The 23,265-nt window shown below is 39.7% G+C and overlaps 1 protein-coding gene across 1 annotated transcript in view; it reads right to left on the bottom strand.

Moving 5' to 3' along the window:
• The window catches only part of HSD17B11 (hydroxysteroid 17-beta dehydrogenase 11), a 60,290-nt gene that overhangs the window by 6,497 nt on the left and 30,528 nt on the right, over positions 1-23,265 (bottom strand). Inside the window, exon 5 of the mRNA XM_030916702.1 lies at positions 21,368-21,505. Within this exon, the coding sequence (XP_030772562.1) occupies positions 21,368-21,505 (138 nt within the window). The remainder of the gene's footprint in view (positions 1-21,367; positions 21,506-23,265) is intronic.

Raw genomic sequence — 23,265 nt, 5'->3', positions numbered from 1 at the left:
TAGCCTATCAATACTGGCCACCAGTCAAATTTCAGTATCGGCTGCCCCCAGAAAATCCGTATGGACAGCCAGGAATGTTTCCAGCACCACAGGGCAGGGCGCTATAGCCTCAGCCGCCCACCATGAGACTTAATCCTACAGCACCGCCCAGTGGACAGGGTAGTGCATTACATAAAATTATTGATGAGGCAAGAAAACAAGGAGGTATTGAGGCGTGGCAATTCCCAGTAATATTAGATTCAAGACCATCTGGAGCAGGGGCCCAAGAGGGAGAGCCTCCCGTAGCTGAAGCCAGATATGAGTCCTTTTCTATAAAAATACTAAAAGAAATGAAAGAGGGAGTAAAACAGTATGGACCCAACTCTCCTTACATGAGAACATTATTCGATTCCATTACTCATGGACATAGACTCATTCCTTATAATTGGGAGATTCTGGCAAAATCATCACTCTCACCCTCTCAATTTTTACAATTTAAGACTTGGTGGATTGATGGGGCGCAAGAACAGGTCCGAAGACATAGGACTGCCAATCTTCCAATTAACATAGACGTAGATCAACTATTGGGAACAGGTCAAAATTGGAGCACTGCTAGTCAACAAGTAATAATGCAGAATGAGGCCATTGAGCAAATTAGGGCTATCTGCCTTAGGGCCTGCGAGAAAATCCAAGACCCAGGAACCGCCTGCCCCTTGTTCAATACAATAAGACAAGGCTCTAAAGAGCCCTATCCTGATTTTGTAGCAAGGCTTCAAGATGCTGCTCAAAAGTCAATTACTGATGAGAATGCCCATAAGGTCATAGTGGAGTTAATGGCATATGAAAACGCCAATCAGCCATTAAGCCATTAAAAGGAAGGGTCCTGGCAGGATCAGATGTACTCTCAGAGTACCTTAAAGCCTGTGATGGAATTGCAGGAGCTATGCATAAAGCTATGCTTATGGCTCAAGCAATCACAGGAGTTGCTTTAGGAGAACAAGTTAGAATATTTGGGGGAAAATGTTACAACTGTGGTCAAACCGGTCATTTAAAAAAGAATTGCCTAGTCTCAAATAAACAAAATGTAACTACTCAAGCTACTACAATAACAGATAAAGAGCCACCTGGCCTATGTCCAAGATGTAAAAAGGGAAAACATTGGGGTCATCAATGTCGTTCTAAATTTGATAAAAATGGGCAACCACTGTCGGAAATGAGAGGAGGGGCCAGCCTCAGGCCCTGCAACAAACTGGGGCATTCCCAATTCAGCCCTTTGTTCCTCAGGGTTTTCAGGAACAACAATCCCCACTGTCACCAGTGCCTCAGGGAATAAGCCAGTTATCACAATACAGCAATTATCCCCCGCCACAAGCGGCAGTGCAGCAGTAGATTTATGTACTATACAAGCAGTCTCTCTGCTTCCAGGGGAGCCCCCACAGAAAATCCCCACAGGGGTATACGGCCCATTGCCTGAGGGGGCTGTAGGACTAATTTTAGGAAGATCAAGTTTAAATCTAAAGGGAGTTCAAATTCATACTGGTGTGGCTGATTCAGACTATGAAGGCGAAATTCAATTGGTTATTAGTTCCTCAATTCCTTGGAGTGCCAGTCCAGGAGACAGGATCGCTCGATTATTACTCCTACCTTATGTTAGAGTTGGAAACAGTGAGATAAAAAGAACAGGAGGGTTTGGAAGCACTGATCCGGCAGGAAAGGCTGCATATTGGGCAAGTCTGGTCTCTGAGAGCAGACCTGTGTGTAAGGCCATTATTCAAGGAAAACAGTTTGAAGGGTTGGTAGACACTGGAGCAGATGTCTCTGTCACTGCTTTAAATCAGTGGCCAAAAAATTGGCCTAAACAAAAGGCTGTTCGAAGACTTGTTGGTGTAGGCACAGCTTCAGAAGTGTATCAAAGTACTATGATTTTACATCGTTTAGGGCCAGGTAATCAAGAAAGTACTGTTCAGCTAGTGATTACTTCTATTCCTGTTAAATCTATGGGGTCGAGATTTATTGCAACAATGAGGTGCAGAAATCATTATGCCAGCTCCATTATACAGCCCCACGAGTCAAAAAATCATGACTAAGATGGGATATATACCAGGAAAGGGATTGGGAAAAAATGAAAATGGCATTAAAGTCCCAATTGAGACTGAGGAAAATCAAGAAAAGAAAAGGAATAGGGTATCCTTTTTAGGGGCGGCCACTGTAGAGCCTCCTAAACCCATTCCATTAACCTGGAAAATAGAAAAACAAGTATGGGTAAATCAGTGGCTGCTACCAAAACAAAAACTGGAGGCTTTACATTTATTAGCAAAGGAACAGTTAGAAAAGGGACACACTGAGCCTTCATTCTCGCCCTGGAATTCTCCTGCATTTGTAATTCAGAAAAAATCAGGCAGATGGCATATGTTAACGGACTTAAGAGCCATAAATGCTGTAATTCAATCCATGGGGCCTCTTCAACCCGGACTGCCCTCCCCAGCCATGATTCCAAAAGACTAGCCTTTAATTATAATTGATCTGAAGGACTGCTTTTTTACCATTCCTCTGGCAGAGCAGGATTGTGAAAAATTTGCTTTTACTATACCAGCCGTAAATAATAAAGAACCAGCCACCAGGTTTCAGTGGAAAGTGTTACCTCGGGGAATGCTTAATAGTCCAACTATTTGTCAAACTTTTGTAGGTCAAGTTCTTCAACCAGTTAGAGACAAATTTTCAGATTGTTATACCATTCATTATACTGATGATATTTTATGTGCTGCAGAAACAAGAGATAAATTAATTGACTGTTACACATTTCTGCAAGCAGAGGTTGCCAACGCAGGACTAACAATAGCATCTGATAAGATTCAAACTTCTACTCCTTTTCATTATTTAGGGATGCAGATAGAAATTAGAAAATTTAAGCCACAAAAAATAGAAATAAGACACATTGAAAACATTAAATGACTTTCAGAAATTGCTAGGCAATATTAATTGGATTCGGCCAACTCTAGGCATTCCTACTTATGCCATGTCAAATTTGTTCTCTATCCTAAGAGGAGACCCAGACTTAAATAGTAAAAGAATATTAACCCCAGAGGCAACAAAAGAAATTAAATTAGTGGAAGAAAAAATTCAGTCAGTGCAAATAAGTAGAATAGATCCCTTAGCCCCACTCCAACTTTTGATTTTTGCTACTGCACATTCTCCAACAGGCATCATTGTTCAAAATACTGATCTTGTGGAGTGGTCGTTCCTTCCTCAGAGTACAATTAAGACTTTTACGTTGTACTTGGATCAAATAGCTACATTAATTGGTCAGGCAAGATTACGAATAATAAAATTGTGTGGAAATGACCCAGACAAAATAGTTGTTCCTTTAACCAAGGAACAAGTTAGACAAGCCTTTATCAGTTCTGGTGCATGGCAGATTGGTCTTGCTGATTTTGTGGGAATTATTGATAATCATTACCCAAAACCAAAAATCTTCCAGTTTTTAAAAATGACTAATTGGATTTTACCTAAAATTACCAGACATGAACCTTTAGAAAATGCTCTGACAATATTTACTGATGGTTCCAGCAATGGAAAAGTGGCTTACACAGGGCCAAAAGAGCGAGTAATCAAAACTCAATATCAATCGGCTCAAAAAGCAGAGTTGGTTGCAATCATTACAGTGTTACAAGATTTTAATCAACCTGTTAATACTGTATCAGATTCTGCATATGTAGTACAGGCTACAAGGGATGTTGAGACAGCTCTAATTAAATATAGCATGGATGATCAGTTAAACTAGCTGTTCAATTTATTATAACAAACTGTAAGAAAAAGGAATTTCCCATTTTATATTACTCATATTCGAGCACACACTAATTTACCAGGACCTTTAACTAAAGCAAATGAACAAGCTGACTTACTAGTATAATCTGCATTCACAAAAGCATAAGAACTTCATGCTTTAACTCACGTAAATGCAGAAGGGTTAAAAAACAAATTTGATGTCACATGGAAACAGGCAAAAAATATTGTACAACACTGCACATGTACCTTCATTTGGAAAATTATCATACGTTCATGTAACAGTTGATACTTATTCACATTTCATATGGGCAACCTGCCAGACAGGAGAAAGTACTTCCCATGTTAAAAAACATTCATTATCTTGTTTTGCTGTAATGGGAGTTCCAGAAAAAATTAAAACTGACAATGGACCAGGATATTGTAGTAAAGCTTTCCAAAAATTCTTAAATCAGTGGAAAATTACACATACAACAGGAATTCCTTCTAATTCCCAAGGACAGGCCATGTTGAAAGAACTAATAGAACACTCAAAACTAAGTTAATTAAACAAAAAGAAGGGGGAGACAGTAAGGAGTGTACCACTCCTCAGATGCAGCTTAATCTAGCACTCTATACTTTAAATGTTTTAAACATTTTTAGAAGTCAGACTACTACTTCTGCAGAACAACATCTTACTGGTAAAAAGAACAGTCCACATGAAAGAAAACTGATTTGGTGGAAAGACAACAAAAATAAGACATGGGAAATAGGGAAGGTGATAACCTGGGGAAGAGGTTTTGCTTGTGTTTCACCAGGAGAAAATCAGCTTCCTGTTTGGATACCCACTAAACATTTGAAGTTCTACAATGAACCCATCGGAGATGCAAAGAAAAGCGCCTCCATGGAGACGGAAACACTGTAATCGAACACCATTGACACGCAAGATGAACAAAGTGGTAGTATCAGAAGAACAGATGAAGTCGCCATGTACCAAGAAGGTGGAGCCGCCAACCTGGGCACAATTAAATAAGCTGACACAGTTAGCTGGAAAAAGCCTAGTGAGCACAAAGGTGACACAAACTCCAGAAAATATGCTCCTTGCAGCTTTAATGGTTGTATCAACGGTGGTAAGTCTCCCCATGCCTGCAGGAGCAGCTGCAGCTAATTATACCTACTAGGCCTAGGTGCCTTTCCTGCCCTTAATTTGGGCAGCCACATGGATGGATAATCCTATTGAAGTATATGTTAATAATAGTGTATAGGTACCTGGTCCCACAGATCATCGTTGCCCTGCCAAACCAGAGGAAGAAGGAATGATGATAAATATTTCCATTGGGTATCGTTATCCTCCTATTTGGCTAGGGAGAGTACCACGATGTTTAATGCCTGCAATCCAAAATTGGTTGGTAGAAGTACCTACTGTCAGTCCCACCAGTAGATTTACTTATCACATGGTAAGTGGAATGTCACTCAAACCACAGGTAAACTATTTACAAGACTTTTCCTATCAAAGAGCATTAAAATTTAGGCCAAAAGGGAAACCTTGCCCCAAGGAAATTCCCAAAGAATCAAAAGATTTAGTTTGGGAAAAATGTGTGGTCAATAGTGCAGCGATATTACAAAACAATCAATTCGGAGCTGTTATAGATTGGGCCCCTTGAGGTCAATTCTACCACAATGGCACAGGACAAACTCAATCCTGTCCCAGCACACAAGGGAGTCAACTGTTGATAGTGACTTAACAGAAAGTTTAGACGAACATAAGCACAAAAAAATTACAGTCTTTCTACCCTTGGGAATGGGGAGAAAAAGGAATCTCTACTCCAAGACCAAAAATAGTAAGTGCTGTTTTTGGTCCTGAACATCCAAAATTACGGAGGCTTACTGTGGCTTCATATCACCTTAGAATTTGGTCTGGAAATCAAACTATAGAAACAAGAGATCGTAAGCCATTTTATTCTATCAACCTAAATTCCAGTCTAATAATTCCTTTACAAAGTTGTGTAAAGCCCCCTTATATGTTAGTCATAGGAAATACAGTTATTAAACCAGACTCCCAAACTATAACTTGTGAAAACTGCAGATTGTTTACTTGCATTGATTCAACTTTTAATTGGCAGCACCGTATTCTGCTAGTGAGAGCAAGAGAAGGCACATGGATCCCTGTGTCCATGGACCGACCATGGGAGGCCTCGCCATCCATCCATATTTTGACTGAAGTATTAAAACGCATTTTATATAGATCCAAAAGATTCATTTTTACTTTAATTGCAGTGATTATAGGATTAATTGCAGTCACAGCTACAGCTGCGGTGGTAGGGGTTGCATTGCACTCTTCTGTTCAGACAGTAAGCTTTGTTGACAATTGGCAAAAGAATTCTACAAGATTGTGGAATTCACAATCTGGCATTGATCAAAAATTGGCAAATCAAATTAATGATCTTAGACAAACTGTCATTTGGATGGGAGATAGGCTCATGAGCTTAGATCATTGTTTCAGGTTACAGTGTGACTGGAATACATCAGATTTTTGCATTACACCCCAAGTTTATAATGAGTCTGAACATCACTGGGACATGGTTAGATGTGATCTACTTGGAAGAGAACATAATCTCACTTTAGACATTTCTTTTTTTTTTTTTTTTTTTTTTTTTTTTTTTTTTTGAGACGGAGTCTTGCTCTGTCGCCCGGGCTGGAGTGCAGTGGCTGGATCTCAGCTCACTGCAAGCTCCGCCTCCCGGGTTCACGCCATTCTCCTGCCTCAGCCTCCCGAGTAGCTGGGACTACAGGTGGCCGCCAGGTCGCCCGGCTAGTTTTTTGTATTTTTAGTAGAGACGGGGTTTCACCATGTTAGCCAGGATGGTCTTGATCTCCTGACCTCGTGATCCACCCGTCTCGGCCTCCCAAAGTGCTGGGATTACAGGCTTGAGCCACCGCGCCCGGCCCACTTTAGACATTTCTAAATTAAAAGAACAAATTTTTGAAGCCTCTAAAGCTCACTTATCCATTGTGCCTGGAGCTGAGGCATTAGATCAAGTGGCAAAAAAATCTTTATGGATTAAACCCCACAACTTGGATTAAGTCTATTGAGAGCTCTACTGCAGTAAATTTTGGAATTATGTGTCTCTGTTTAATTGGCTTGTTTTTAGTGTACCGAACCAGTCAAAGAATCCTCCGTCAAAATCGAGAGAACGAACAAGCCTTCATCGCCATGGCACATTTATATAAAAGGCAAGGGAGAGAGGATGTTGCAGGAAGTCAGGGACTCTGAACGGAGGGACCCGCTGAAGCCACAGCAGAAAAACATAAAATGTGAAGATTTCATGGACACTTATTAGTTCCCCAAATTAATATTTTTATAATTTCCTATGTATGTCTTTACTTTAATCTCTTCATCCAATCATCTTCTTTGTAAGCTAAGGAGGATATATGTCACCTCAGGCCCCTGTGATGATTATGTTAACTGCATAAATTGTTTGTAGAGCATGTGTGTTTGAACAATATGAAATCTGGGCGTCTTAAAAACAGAACAGAATAACAGTGATGTTCAGGGAACAAGGGAGGTAACCTTGAACTGGCCGCAACAGAGGCATATTTCTTCTCTTTTCTTTAACAAATAGGAGAAATATTGCTGAATTCTTTTTCTCAGCAAGCAACATCCCTGAGAAAAAGAATGTGCTCTGAGGGTAGGCCTATAAACCACCCCCCTGGAAGCGTGCTGCCTTTTACAGTCGAAGCTGAAGGGATGAAATCAGCCCTGGTGTCCTGTAGCGCTCCCAGGCTTATTAGGAAGAGGAAATTCCCGCCTAATAAATTTCGGTCAGACAGGTTGTCTGCTCTCAAACCCTGTTTCCTGATAAGATGTTATCAATGACAATGCGTTCCTGAAATTTCATTAACAATTTTAATTTTAATTTTGCCCCATCCTGTGGTCCTGTGATCTCACCCTGCCTCTACATGCTTTGTGATATTTTATTACCTTGTGAAGTATGTGATCTCTGTGTTGGTACCAGAAACTGAGGCAATTGCAGGAGTTGCTGATGGCCTTGCAAATCTTAACCCTGTCACTTGGGTTAACACCATCTGAAGTATACTATTGTAAATTTCATATGAATCCTTGTGTGCCTGTTCTGTCTACTGTTAGTTTGCAGGTATACCCAACAATTCCAAAGAGACAGCCACCATCGAGAACGAGCCATGATGATGATGGCGGTTTTGTTGAAAGAAAAGGGGGAAATGTGGGGAAAAGAAAGATCAGATTGTTACTGTGCATATATAGAAAGAAGTACACATAAGAGACTTTATTTTGTTCTGTATTTGAGATGCTGTTAATCTGTGACCCTGCCCCCAACCCTGTTCTTGCAAGAGACATGTGCTGTGGTGACTCAAGGTTTAACGGATTTCGGGCTGTGCAGGGTATGCTTTGTTAAGCAAGTGCCTGAAGGCAGCTTGCTGGTTAAAAGTCATCACCATTCTCTTAATCTCAAGTACCCAGGGACACATACACAGCGGAAGGTCCCAGGGACCTCTGCCTAGGAAAGCTAGGTATTGTCCAAGGTTTCTCCCCATGTGATAGTCTGAAATATGGCCTCGTGGGAAGGGAAAGACCTGATCGTCCCCCAGCCTGACACCCGTGAAGGGTCTGTGCTGAGGAGGATTAGTATAAGAGGAAAGAGGGCCTCTTGGCAGTTGAGACAGAGAAAAGCATCTGTCTCCTGCCCATCCCTCGGCAATGGAACTTCTCAGTGTAAAACCCAATTGTATGTTCTATTTACTGAGAAAGGAGAAAACCGCCTTAGGGCTGAAGGTGGGACGTGCTAGCGGCAATGCTGCTCTTTATGCACTAAAAAGGTTTATGGAGATGTTTGCATACGCACATCAAGGCACAGTACTTTTCCTTAAACTTATTCATGTCACAGAGATCTTTATTCATATGTCTTACTGCTGACCTCCCTACTATGATCCTATTATCCTGCCACTTCCCTTTTCTAAGATGGTAAAGATAATGATCAATAAATACTGAGGGAACTCAGAGACTGGTGCGGGCGCGGGTCCTCTGTATGCTGAGCGACGGTCCCCTGGGCCCGCTTTTTCTTTCTCTATACTTTGTCTCTGTGCCTCACTTCTTTTCTCAAGTCTCTCGTTCCACCTAACGAGAAACACCCACAGGTGTGGAGGGGCAGGCCACCCCTTCAAGTATACAAATAAGAATTACAGAAGTAACCAAGATTCAAAAATAATTGAGCTAGATTAGGTCTGACAAGTTTACTTTTAAACTTTAAGCAGTCTTGGGAAAAAAATCAGATACTATTATACGAGTTTTATTATATACTCAGTCTCTTTAGTGAACAATTCCTAAAGCATCAGAGGAATTAGAACATGACAGGTATGTGCCCACCTTTAGGCCCTTCATCTCCACATGATATGCTTATATTTATTAGGTCTTTGCTTTTTATTGTTATTTTTTGTTTTTGTTTTTGTTTTTTGAGGCAAGGTCTCACTCTGTCACCCAGGCTGGAGTGCAGTGGTGAGATCTCAGCTCACTGTAACCTCCACCTACTGGGTTCAAGCGATTCTCCCGCCTTGGCCCCTCAGGTAGCTGGGACTACAGGTGTCCGCCACCACTCCAGGCTATTTTTTGTATTTTTAGTAGAGATGGGGTTTCACCATATTGCCCAGGCTGGTCTTGAACTCCTGGGCTCAAGTGATCTGCCAGCCTCGGCTTCTAAAAGTGTTGGGATTATAGGTGTGAGCTACTGCACTTAGGTTTTGGCTTTGTTACTTAGTTCCATGTTACATCTTTGCCAGGTAATTTACTCAAGTATATGTACCACAGACTAGCAAGTGGCCCCCAAAAAGTGGCTTTTAGGCTGGGGTGATGGTTCAGGCCTGTAATCCCAGCACTTTGGGAGGCTGAGGCAGGTGGAGTGCTTGAGCCCAGGATTTCGAGACCAGTCTAATCATCACGGCAAAATTGTGTCTCTACAAAGAAATACAAAAGAAAATTAGCCAAGAGTAGCGGTACACTCCTGTAGTGCTAGCTACTCAGGAGGTTGAGGCTAGAGGATCCCTTGAGCCTGGGAGGTCGAGGCCACAGTGGGCCATGATTGTTCCATTGCACTCCAGCCTTATTTAGAGACAGAGCTAGACCCTGTCTCTAAATAAATAAATAGATAAGTGGCTTTAAAAAAAATCAGTTACAGAAGTGCACTTAGAGAGGAGCTGCACAAGAGTTGGTACTGAGATTTTTTAACATTTTATTAATGACTTAGAAAAAAATGATACATAATTAAATGTACTCATGAAATTTGCCATGCCACTAAACTATCTGGGTGGCTAACATTTTGGGGAGGCATATTTTTAATGTGTGTGTCTAGTTAAAAGAAGTGAGATGCCAGGCGTGGTGCTCAATGCCTGTAATCCCAGCACTTTGGGAGGTCAAGGCAAGCAGATCACTTGAGGTCAGGAGTTTGAGACCAGCCTGGCCAACATTATGAAACCCCATCTCTACTAAAAATACAAAATTAGCCAGGCATGGTGGCAGGCACCTGTAATTCCAGCTACTCGGGAGGCTGAGGCAGGAGAATCACTTGAACTCGGGAGGCAGAGACTGTAGTAAGCCAAGATCGTGCCACTGCACCCCAGCCTGGGCGACAAAGTGAAATTTCGTCCCAAACAACAAAAAAAAAGAAGTGAGACAAAAAGTACTGGATGTGCGGATGTGCCAGGCAGAGTGACTCATGCCTGTAATCCTAGCACTCTGAGAGGCTGAGGCAGGAGGATCACTTGAGCCCAGAAGTTGGAAACCAGCCTGGGCAAGATGGTGAGATCTCATCTCAAAACAAACAAACAAACAAACAAAAAACTGGATGAAATTCTTTAGAAAAAAATAAAGAATAATTCATTCAGAAAAAAATACATGTTTTGAAGTAAAATTGGGACAACTGAGAAGTATAATATTGTATTTAAAAGTGAGCATGATTATTGGATCCATGAAGGAGAGTAGAGCTTAAAAATATATAAGCTTTAATTCTCAGCACAGTTCATTCATTTATTAGAATATTGTGTTCACCATGGGACCCTGAAGCAATAGTATTACATCTGAAAATCTTGGAGATTTCACAGGAGAGGAGATGTAATAATGAAATCAATGGCTTTTGGCCTAACGGAAGCAAAAAATCAAAGCAATAGAAGCTTGCAGCGTAAACAGGTAGGGGTATCAAGGAGGATGAATCCAGAAACTGAAGGATGCTATGCCTTGAAAAGCATTTAGAGGGAAATTCACTTTGTAGCACATTGCTACCAGACTTCAATATTCTCCAGCTCCATGAAAGCTTATAAACATCTGTGTAAATAGAGCACTCTCTCATCCACACTGTGGCTTTGCTAACCTACCTATCAAGTGGTGCTGCATTCACCAAACTTTTCTAGTGTACCCGATTTCTTTACCTAAGGTTTTTAGCCCCTGTCAGATAACTTCTCATTGAAATATAATGACTGTTCAATATCATAATTTTAAAAGCCAAAAGAAAAGGCTTTCAGAAGAAACTCAATTTCTTAGCAAAATAATATCTTATTAAAATGTCAGTATGTGGAAACATTTTTTCTCCTGACATTCTAAAGTTAATGAGAGTTACAAATCCTATTAAACAAATCTTAATGGATTTTGTAGAAACTATCCAAAAACACTTCAGGCCAATCTGCTGGGGTGGGAAAGGAGAGTGCATGTTGGGGTAGAGAAATACTGAGGGGGAAAGAGTTTTTTCAGTCTGAAGGATTGTATTTGATGACCTACTTTAACCACTTAAGTAATGAGTAATTTTGGGGAAAACATTTCAACTCCTCTTTTTTTGAGACAGAGTCTCGCTCTATCGGCCAGGCTGGAGTGCAATGGTACGATCTCGGCTCACTGCAACCTCCGCCTCCCAGGCTCAAGCAATTCTCCTGCCTCAGCCTCCCAAGTAGCTGGGATTACAGGCATGTGCCACCACGACGAGCTAAGTCTTGTATTTTTAGTAGAGATGGTGTTTCACCATGTTGGCCAGGCTGGTCTCGAACCCCTGAGCTCAGGTAATCCTTCTGTCTCGGCCTCCCAAAGTGCTGGGATTACAGGCGTGAACCACCACGCCCGGCCTCAACTCTTTAAATCTCAGGTTTGTTTTTGTTATTTCCTAATCTGAAAAATAAGGATAGTGCAGTGGTGCAGTGGCAAATGTTTAACCACTGGCTCTCTAGGGGACAAAAATCCCAGTTTAGTAGGATTTGTTGATTTCCACAGTGTAAATATTCCCACAACAACTAATTTTAAACTATCTACATGACATCATTGAATGAGTACTACTATACAAGCCAGCACCAGCACTCCACTGGGAATATGATGGCTAAATGGAAATGTATATATACAAGCACTTTACACAGTTACACTACACAAATGTTACATGAGGCATTTTCTTATATAACATCTTTTTATGGTACTAGTCAATAAAAACTAGTATCTTTCTGTGACACACACATACAAACTCCTACATTTTTAGAGAAAAAATAAATTGTGTTATGTACATTACAGATGGGAAATTAGATATTTTAAAACTATAGTCAACAGAAATAAATCTTGGGTGCCCCCAAAATGATCAGAACACTCAATTACACCTCATCTAATAAATTCAGGTTATGCAGCATTGTTTCTATCATTAGTTGAAAAGAGATAACTTATTTCAGGAAAAATACATGTAACTAAAAATTGCTTGTGTAGCTAACAAGAGATCCCCAAAATATTATATATGAAGCAAACCCGTCAGAATTAAAGAGAGAGGGACATAAGACAGTTTCAACAATAATAGTTAGGGACTTTAATTTACACTTTCAACCACATATTGAAGAACCAGACAGAAGACCCCAAGAAATAGAAGACTTGAATAACACTATAAATCAACTGTACCTAACAGATATATGTAAAACACACCATCCCAACAATAGCAGAATACACATTATTCTCAAGAACACATGGAAAATTTTCTCCCAGATAGACTATACATCAGACCACAAAGCAAATCTCAATACGTTTTAAAAGATTAAAATTATACAAACTATGTTCTCTGACTACAATGGAGTAAAATCAGAAAATAACAGAAGGAAAATTGGAAAACTCGCAAATATATAGAAATTAAACAGTACCCCTAAATAAACAATGAGACAAATGAGAAACCACAAGAAATTAGAAAATACTTAGAGGTGAACACAACAAATCAAGATTTATGGGATGAGGTGAGCATAGTGACTCAAGTCCATAATCCCAGCACTTTGGAGGCCGAGGCAGGAAGATTGCTTGAGCCCAGGAGTTTGAGACCAGCCTGGACAACTGAGTGCGACCCCATCTCTACAAACAATTTTTAAAAATTAGCTGAGTGTGGTGGCACGCACTTGTAGTCCTAGCTACTCCGGAGGCTGAGGCAGGAGGATCGCTCGAGCCCAGGAAGGTAGAGGTCACAATGAGTTATGACTGTACCACCGGCCCTCCAGCCTGGGTGACACAGTGAGGCCCTATCTCAAAAAATAAAAATAAATAAATAAAGACCTATGAGGTGCAGTGAAAGCAGTGCTCAGAGGCAAATTTATAGCTGCAAATGCCTGCATTAAAAAAATAAAAAGATCTCAAATCAATAAAGTGAAATTCCACATTAAGAAACTATAGAAGCCGGGCGCGGTGGCTCAAGCCTGTAATCCCAGCACTTTGGGAGGCCGAGACGGGCGGATCACGAGGTCAGGAGATCGAGACCATCCTGGCTAACACAGTGAAACCCCGTCTCTACTAAAAATACAAAAACTAGCAGGGCGAGGTGGTGGGCGCCTGTAGTCCAGCTACTCAGGAGGCTGAGGCGGGAGAATGGCGCAAACCCGGGAGGCGGAGCTTGCAGTGAGCTGAGATCCGGCCACTGTACTCCAGTCCGGGCGACAGAGCGAGACTCCGCCTCAAAAAAAAAAAAAAAAAGATAAACAAAATTAGCAAACCTTTAGCTACACTGACCAAGGCAAAAATAGAGAAGACTCAAACTACTAAAACCAGGAATGAAGGCAGGGACATTCCTGCTGACCTTACAGAAATAAATAAGATTATAAGAGAATACGAGGACAATTGCAGGCCAACAAATTAGAAACCTACATGAAATATACAAACTCTCAGGAATACACAAACTACCAAAACTGACTCAAGGAAAAACGGAAAATCTGAGATCTTTAAGAAGAGACTGTATCAGAAATCAAAAAACTTCCAGGAAAGAGAAGCTCAGGACTAGATGGCTTCATAATGAATTCTACCCAATGTTTAAAAAGGAATTAACACCAATCCTTCTCAAATTCTTCCAAAAAAATAGAAGAGGAAGAAATTCTTAACTCATTCTCTGAGTCCAGAATTAACCCGATACAACAAACAGAGTAAGAGATCACATGAAAACTATTGACCAGTATCTCTTAGGAATACAGATGCAAAAATCCTCAACAAAAGATTAGCAAATTAAATCTAGCATTATATTAAAAGAACTACACGCCATTATCCCAGGAATACAAAGCGGCTCACCATACACAAAACAATTATTATTTATATTTATTATATTATAGTTATTATTATATGTTATATATTATCATATATTTTTATTATAATATTTATTACTATTTTAATAAAATGAAGGGAAAAAACCTAAACAATCATCTCAGTAGGCATCAAACACACATTTGACATGATACAACGTTCCCTTGTGGTAAAAATACTCAACAAACTAGGAACAGAAGGGCATTTCTTCAACCTGTTTTATAAGCATTTGTGTAATGCAGTCTGATTTATATAATCAAAATGGAGTAGCAAAAATAGCAGGACTTACTAAATATAAAAGGATGGGCCGGGTGTGGTGGTTCATGACTGTAATCCCAACATTTTGGGAGGCCAAGGCAGGCGGATCGCTTGAGGCCAGGAGTTTGAGACCAGCCTGGCCAACAGGGCAAAAGCCCTGTTTCTACTAAAAATTCAAAAATTAGCTGGGCCTGGTGGCATGCACCTGTAATCCCAGCTACTTGGGAGGCTGAGGCAGGAGAATTGCTTGAATCCGGGAGGTGGAGGCTGCAGTTAGCTGGGATCATACCACTGCACTCTAGCCTGGGCGACAGAGCGAGACCCTGTCTCAAACATAAATAAATAATTAAATGAATGAAAATATTATTGTTGGCCCACTTAATGATAAAAATATCATATTAAGGAATGAACTTCCATTCACAATTGCTTCAAAGAGATTAAAATACCTAGGAATCCAGCTTACAAGGGATGTAAAGGACCTCTTCAAGGAGAACTACAAACCACTGCTCAGTGAAATAAAAGAGGACACAAACAAATGGAACAACATACCATGCTCATGGATAGGAAGAATCAATATCGTGAAAATGGCCATACTGCCCAAGGTTATTTATAGATTCAATGCCATCCCCATCAAGCTACCAATGAGTTTCTTCACAGAATTGGAAAAAACTGCTTTAAAGTTCATATGGAACCAAAAAAGAGCCCGCATTACCAAGACAATCCTAAGTCAAAAGGACAAAGCTGGAGGCATCACGCTACCTGACTTCAAACTATACTACAAGGCTACAGTAACCAAAACAGCATGGTACTGGTACCAAAACAGAGCTATAGACCAATGGAACAGAACAGAGTCCTCAGAAATAATGCCACACATCTACAGCCATCTGATCTTTGACAAATCTGAGAGAAACAAGAAATGGGGAAAGGATTCCCTATTTAATAAATGGTGCTGGGAAAATTGGCTAGCCATAAGTAGAAAGCTGAAACTGGATCCTTTCCTTACCCCTTATACGAAGATTAATTCAAGATGGATTAGAGACTTAAATGTTAGACCTAATACCATAAAAACCCTAGAAGAAAATCTAGGTAGTACCATTCAGGACATAGGCATGGGCAAGGACTTCATGTCTAAAACACCAAAAGCAACGGCAGCAAAAGCCAAAATTGACAAATGGGATCTAATTAAACTAAAGAGCTTCTGCACAGCAAAAGAAACTACCATCAGAGTGAACAGGCAACCTACAGAATGGGAGAAAATTTTTGCAACCTACTCATCTGACAAAGGGCTAATATCCAGAATCTACAAAGAACTCAAACAAATATACAAGAAAAAAACAACCCCATCAAAAAGTGGGCAAAGGATATGAACAGACATTTCTCAAAATAAGACATTCATACAGCCAACAGACACATGAAAAAATGCTCATCATCACTCGCCATCAGAGAAATGCAAATCAAAACCACAATGAGATACCATCTCACACCAGTTAGAATGGCAGTCATTAAGAAGTCAGGAAACAACAGGTGTTGGAGAGGATGTGGAGAAATAGGAACACTCTTACACTGTTGGTGGGATTGTAAACTAGTTCAACCATTATGGAAAACAGTATGGCAATTCCTCAAGGATCTAGAACTAGATGTACCATATGACCCAGCCATTCCACTACTGGGTATATACCCAAAGGATTATAAATTACTCTACTACAAAGACACATGCACACGTATGTTTATTGCAGCACTATTCACAATAGCAAAGACTTGGAATCAACCCAAATGTCCATCTGTGACAGACTGGATTAAGAAAATGTGGCACATATACACCATGGAATACTATGCAGCCATAAAAAAGGATGAGTTTGCGTCCTTTGTAGGGACATGGATGCAGCTGGAAACCATCATTCTTAGCAAACTATCACAAGAACAGAAAACCAAACACCGCATGTTCTCACTCATAGGTGGGAACTGAACAATGAGATCACTTGGACTCGGGAAGGGGAACATCACACACTGGGGCCTATCATGGGGAGGGGGGAGGAGGGAGGGATTGCATTGGGGAGTTATACATGATATGAATGATGAATTGATGGGTGCTGACGAGTTGATGGGTGCAGCACACCAACATGGCATAAGTATACATATGTAACAAACCTGCACATTATGCACATGTACCCTAGAACTTAAAGTATAATAATAAAAAAAAATACAAAAATTAAAAAAAATATATCATATTAATATAACATGGGAGTACTGTCTTTTTCCTATCATACTACCAAGATTAAAAGTGTGCTAAGCTGGGTGTGGCAGCTCACGCCTATAGCCCAGCTACTTGGGACGCTGAGGCAGGATCAGCCTGGGGAACAAAGCAAGACCTTGTCTCTAAAAGAAAAATATATATATATATATATATATATATATATTTTAAAAAAATTTTAAAATTATTTATTGAAATTCAAGTTTATTTAACAAAAATAACTGAGCTTAAAAAAAAATCGGAACACCTGATTTACATTTAATCCCAATAAACCCAGATTATGCTGTATTATACCTTTATAGTAAACAGTTTCTTTGCAGTGTGTTAGCTGTGTAAATATAAGAACCAATAAACTACATCTTAGATATGCTCTCAAACAGAATTTAAGTTCCAACATTAATATGAAACAAAATATTTATAATTCAGCCATTTAGATATTGGTTCAATTTTCTTTATTCAGAAAGGCCTATGTAGCTTAATCTGAATCTCAGTAACTGGGCAAGTTACTTAATTTCTCTAAACCTCAGACATCTCTCATCTACTGAAGAAGGACTAATAACATCTCCCCCAAAGTATTGTTGTGAGGTTTAAGAAAATGACATTTTATTTGGTCTCTAACATGTAAACCGGTATTTAATGAGGAATGTGTTCTCTCTTCTAATTAGAAGTACTAAGTTTCTATATTAAAACTAACTTCATCTTTGGAGTCTACTTTAGTACCAGCTTAGCCTCAAAGAGGTTCGTATGTCAGGACCAATATTCTAGGCCCTTCCTTGGTCAGGTTTATATTCAGCCTAGAATCATCTTAGCCTCTGTTCACACTTTTCCCCCAGAGTGGGCTTCCTAATTCTTTTTTAATGGCACTAGTAAGTTTTGTCAGGAGAGGGCACTGGAGCCCACATTAAGGTCAGCTCTGTGCGGTCTTGTCAAGGGGGCAAGGTTAAAAAATTCAATTATAACTTTTGAAAATAGGATGTCTGTTTTTAACTACTGACAGTATGACTTAAAAACTTGACTCAAATATGTTATTTTAGTATCCACATACTGAAAAAGAAATTGAGGAAACTGGCAAGTTTTATCTTCAACATCTGCTTTCAGTTTTACTGAAGCTTATCCTCATCACTCTCATTCCTCAGATCTATTTCCCAACCTGAAAAACTTATCTGTCCCTTCTCTTCTCTCTTCAGACTCCAGTTAGGGTTTTCTTGTTTAATATTGATAAATTTAAACATTGACCTCTAAAATAAATACTCTTACTTTCGTTTTCTAACAAAATTGTGTATTAAAAAAGATTTTAAAGACTATTTGATAGATTCTTGGGGGCTTGAGATCTTTGGACAGCTCCCAAATTTCTGTCTAATGTTGGCTTTCTATTCTGCTTCCCTGTGGGATGACTTAAATTAAGTGTATTTAAAATAGAACCTGGGGGCCGTGGATCACCTGTCAGGAGTTCGAGACCAGCCTGACCAATATGGTGAAACCCCGTCTCTACTAAATAAAAAACAAAATAAAAATAAAATAAATAAAATAAAATAAAATAAAATAAAATAAAATAAATAAATAAAATAAAATAAAATAAAATAGAACCTGTTAGGATGGGCGTGGTGACTCACGCCTGTAATCCCAGCACTTTGAGAGGCTGAAGTTGGCAGGATGACTTGAGTCCAGGAGTTTCAATTGAGTTCAAGGAGCCCTTGAGCCCAGCCTGTGCAACACAGGGAGACCCTGTCTCTACAAGAAATTTAAAAATTAGGCAGGTGTGGGGACACATGCCTGTGTGGTCCCAGGTACTGGGGAGGCTGAGGTGGGAGAATTGCCTGAGCCCAGGAGGTCAAGGCTGCAGAGAGTTTTGATTGTGCCACTGCATCCAGCCTGGGTGACAGAGTGAATTCCTGTCTCAAAAAAAAAAAAAATTTAAAAATTTTTAAAAAAAGAAAAAAAAAAATAGAACCCATTAAGCCTTCAAGTGGCCACACTGAATATTTTTCATTAATTTTAAACACATTTTCAACAAAGGCAGCTGAATTGGGGGAAAGATGGGGAAGTTTGAGGGGGCAGAATAAAACTTAAAAACTGAATCTTGGCTGGATGCAGTGACTCATGCTTATAATCCTGGCACTTTGGGAGGTGAAGTGGAGGTGGGAGAATTGCTCAAGGTCAATTCGAGACCAGCCTGGGCAAATAGCAAAACCCTGGCTCTCAAAAAAAAAAAAAAAAAAAAAAAAATTAGCTGGGCATAGTGGCACACACTGTAGTCCTACTCAGGAGGCTGAGGTGGAGGGCTTCTCCAGCCCAGTTCAGGGTTACAGTGAGCCACGATCACACCACTGCACTTCAGCCTAAGTGAGACCCTGTCTCAAAAACAAAACACAACTAAGCAAAATTGAATCTCGTCATTACAATAAAATTGGGACTCCAAAAGTCTATCCAAGTAAGCATGTGAACTTATAATATGAATTTAATATCGGTGAGGAAAATGATGTATTATTTAATAAATAGTACAGAAAACTCATTAACTATTTGGAAAAAACAAACTATACTGTGACCTTACTTCTTAAATCAAAATAAATTTGGGTGGGGCAATGATTTAAGTATGAAAAATGCAACTATAAAATATATGCTAGAAAAAATATGGGTAAATATTTTCATAAGCTCGGAATGAGAAAGACCTTTCTAAACACCTCACAGAACCTAAAGGCCATGAGAAAAAAGTCCCTAAGAAAGTTTTAATGTAAAAGTAAATGAAAATAGGTTTAAAAGCAAACAAACAAACAAACAAACAAACAAACTGGGGAAAAAACCAGTATGTGATATATAAAGGGGCTTCTCAAATGTATGAAGAATTATTTCTTATGTATCAATTAAAAATCTCTAGAGCTCAGCTGGGCGTGGTGGCTCATGCCTGTAATCCCAGCACTTTGGGAGGCCAAGGCGGGCGGATCACTTGTGGCCTGGAGTTTGAGAACAGCCTGGCCAACATGGTGAAACCCCGTCGGTATTAAAAATACAGAAATTAGCCGGGCATGGTGATGCGTGCCTGTAATACCAGATACTCGGGAAGCTGAGGCATGAGACTCGCTTGAACCTGGGAGGTTGAGGTGGCAGCGAGCCGAGATTGTGCCACTGTACTCCAACCTGGGCAACAGAGTGAAACCTTGTCTCAAAAAAACCAAAAAACAAACAATCAAACAAAAACAACTCTAGAGCTCAATAGCAAAAAGTGAGCTGATGCCACGGAAACAGGCAATTCATAAAAGAAGTCAAATGTCCAAAAATCATAAGCAAACATGAATGTAGCTAGTCATCAGGGTAAAACTAAAGATGATTCTTCGTGTATTGGATTGGCAGTGATTAAAAGAGTCACAGAAAGCAGACTGGTGAAGAAGTAGAGAGTAAGGTGCTCTCCCTGCACCGTGGGTAGGAATGCAAATCAGTGCAGCATTTCTGGAGGGGAGTTTGGCAATATGTAGGAATATTTACAAGTTATATACCCTTTGGCCCAGTAATCCCCCTTTATGAATCTACCTGAAGGAGATAATTATCCAAAAGTGAAAATATGTGTGCCCAAGCATGCTTATTGCTGATTTGCTATAAAAATCCAGAACACTAAAAACAACCCTAAAATCATCACTAGGAGATGCTATTGCTCCCAATAATCAATACAATTTATTATAATGCTCTGTACTTTATTAGATGTCTATAACATAATGCTGAGGGAAGTACACAGTATACTTGCTGCTTCCAGGACCCTATGTGTAACATACACCAGTTATATAAAATTCAGAGAAGTCTAGAAGGATGTTCATCAAAATTTTAAGAGTGATTTCCACTCGATAGAGGGTTTTAAGGAGATTAAAAAAGAAACTTTTTGATTTGTATTTTTCAGTAACATTGGAATTTAAACAAATAAGTATGCATTATGTTTACAAAGACATTAAAGCTATTTCTAAAAAGAGAAAACATTAAAAATTATCTTCAAATTAATCCTTTATAATTTTATTTTTTAACCAAGGAAAGAATATGATCTGGTACTCCTTTTGGAGGCTAATCTCTAGATTACCAAAGGGAAGTGTTTTTCACATGTGGTCCTGGGTTATCTCTATCAGAATCACCTATGATAATCACCTTTTTAAAAAGTAGAGTTCCAGGCCCCCTTCCCTGCCACTACCCTACCCCAACCAAACTCAGTAAGTCAACATATCTGAGGGTGAGGGCCCTGCATAGTTCCCAAGCACACCTGGTGACATGTTTGTATATTTATGCCTGTGAATCATCACTCAGGAGAAGAAAAAAGGAAGAGTTCGCAAGTTTACCTATGTCATTCATGTTTACTTTTTTAGTCACTCTCCCTTGCTTTCTCTCTTTTTGGCTTTCCACCTGTTTTCCCACAATCTGCAGAAGCTGAAATCAAAATGAACTAAGAGCATTAACTATCAGGTGTTTCAGGGATTAAAACATTTAGGAAAACCCACAGAATGGCTGGTATTCATAGCAACCACCAATCCTTTTGTCTCAATTTCTCAACTTACCTTGTACTTGGATTTTTGATGAAGCCAGTGTTTATGAAGTTAGGACAGAGACATGTTGTTTTGACTCCAGTTATTTGCAAGGCAGCCAGTTCATCTGTCAAAGCTTTATGAAATCCAACAGCAGCAAACTTGCTTGAACTGAAAATAAAGAGAGAGTTTACAAAATAATTCAAGAATTCGGAAATGTCTGCCTTTTTCCCTCAGTTCAGAATGGTCCTCTGCAGAGCAACGTAGGCATTCCCTGAATCTCAGGCCCCAGTCCAGACCGACTGCATCAGAGCCTACATCTTACAAGATTCTCAGGTAAATCTGTAGGCACATTAAGGTCTAAGAAGCACTGACACAGAAGATTTACTGCATCTTAGCATCACTTATGGAATAAGAACTTTTCCTTAAAAAGCCTTTTAAAGAAAATTAGCAGAATATTTGTTTTTGTTGTTGTTCCACAAAATTCAGTGTCACTATAAGCTCTTCCTTGTTTATTTTAAGATGTTCACAGAATTTGCTGAAAACTTTTCCTGGATAAATCCTATTCTTCTTTTAAGTCAAAGCTTCACTTCCTCAAAGAGGCCTTTGCTAACCCCCAGTCTAAATTATTTTCTCATTATATGGTAGTTCTCAGTTTTCTATGATAGTATCTATCTCAGATTTGTAACTGAACACTCAATTGAGATTAATTTTTTTTTTTTTTTTTGAGACAGAGTCTCGCTCTGTCGCCCAGGCTGGAGTGCAGTGGTGCAATCTCGGCTCACTGCAAGCTCCGCCTCCCGGGTACACGCCATTCTCCTGCCTCAGCCTCCCAAGTAGCAGGGACTATGGGCGCCCACCACCACGCCCAGCTAATTTTTTGTATTTTTAGTAGAGATGGAGTTTTACCATGTTAGCCAGGATGGGCTCGATCTCCTGATCTTGTGATCCTCCCGCCTTGGCCTCCCAAAGTGCTAGGATTACAGGCGTGAGTCACCACGCCTGGGCGAGATTAAGTTTTTTAAAACATCTGTCCCCCACACCTCTCCTATAAGCTCCATGACTGTTTTGGTCATCAGTGAATCTCCAGGGCCTAGCACAGTGCTTGCTCTTAGGTGCTCAAGGAATATTTGTCAAATGAGTGAATCACAATGCAAAGTGTTTCTTACTGTAACAGCTCTTTCATTTGGAAATAGTAGTGAAATTACTTACTCTAAATGGACATTACTTTCTCAGGTTTTTTTTTTAAAAAGGGCTTTATTAAGATATAAATTCATATATCATACAAAGCATTCACTTAATGTACAATTAAATGGTTTTTGATATATTATTAACTTTTTAAAAATTGTGGTATAATATATATCATGTAAAATTTGTCATTTTAACCATTTTTAAGTGTGCAATTCAGTGGCATTAATTATCAGATAATCTTTTATTCTGTTAAATCTGTATGAATTAGCAATTACACAAAGTAGCTATGAATTCTGGCCAGTTAATCTATGCTTTGGAAGACAGAAAGCTGTGGAAATGTCTCTCTTACCTTTTTATAAAAAGCTTAGGCACATATTGAAGGTGATATAGTTTGGCTGTGTCCCCACCCAAATCTCATCAACAATTGTAGTCCGAATTGTATTCGCCACATGTTGAGGGAGGGCACTCGTGGGAGGTGATTGGATCATGGGGGCAGTTTTCCCCATGCTGTTCTCATGATAGTGAAGGAGTTCTCACAAGATCTGATGGTTTTATAAGTGTTTGGCAGTTCATCTCTTGCTCTTAATCTCAATCTCTCAATCTCTCTCTCTCTCTCTCTCTCTCTCTCTCTCTCTCTCTGTCTCCTGCTGCCATGTAAGACATGCCTGCTTCCCCTTCCTCCATAATTGTAAGTTTCCTGAGGCCTCCCCAGCCATGCATGAACCTCTTTCCTTTATAAA

The sequence above is a fragment of the Rhinopithecus roxellana genome, chromosome 2, assembly GCF_007565055.1.
Source record: "Rhinopithecus roxellana isolate Shanxi Qingling chromosome 2, ASM756505v1, whole genome shotgun sequence".
Classification (NCBI taxonomy): Eukaryota; Metazoa; Chordata; class Mammalia; order Primates; family Cercopithecidae; genus Rhinopithecus; species Rhinopithecus roxellana.
Note: the sequence above shows the minus strand (reverse complement) of the source record. Positions and strands in the feature narration are given on the sequence as shown.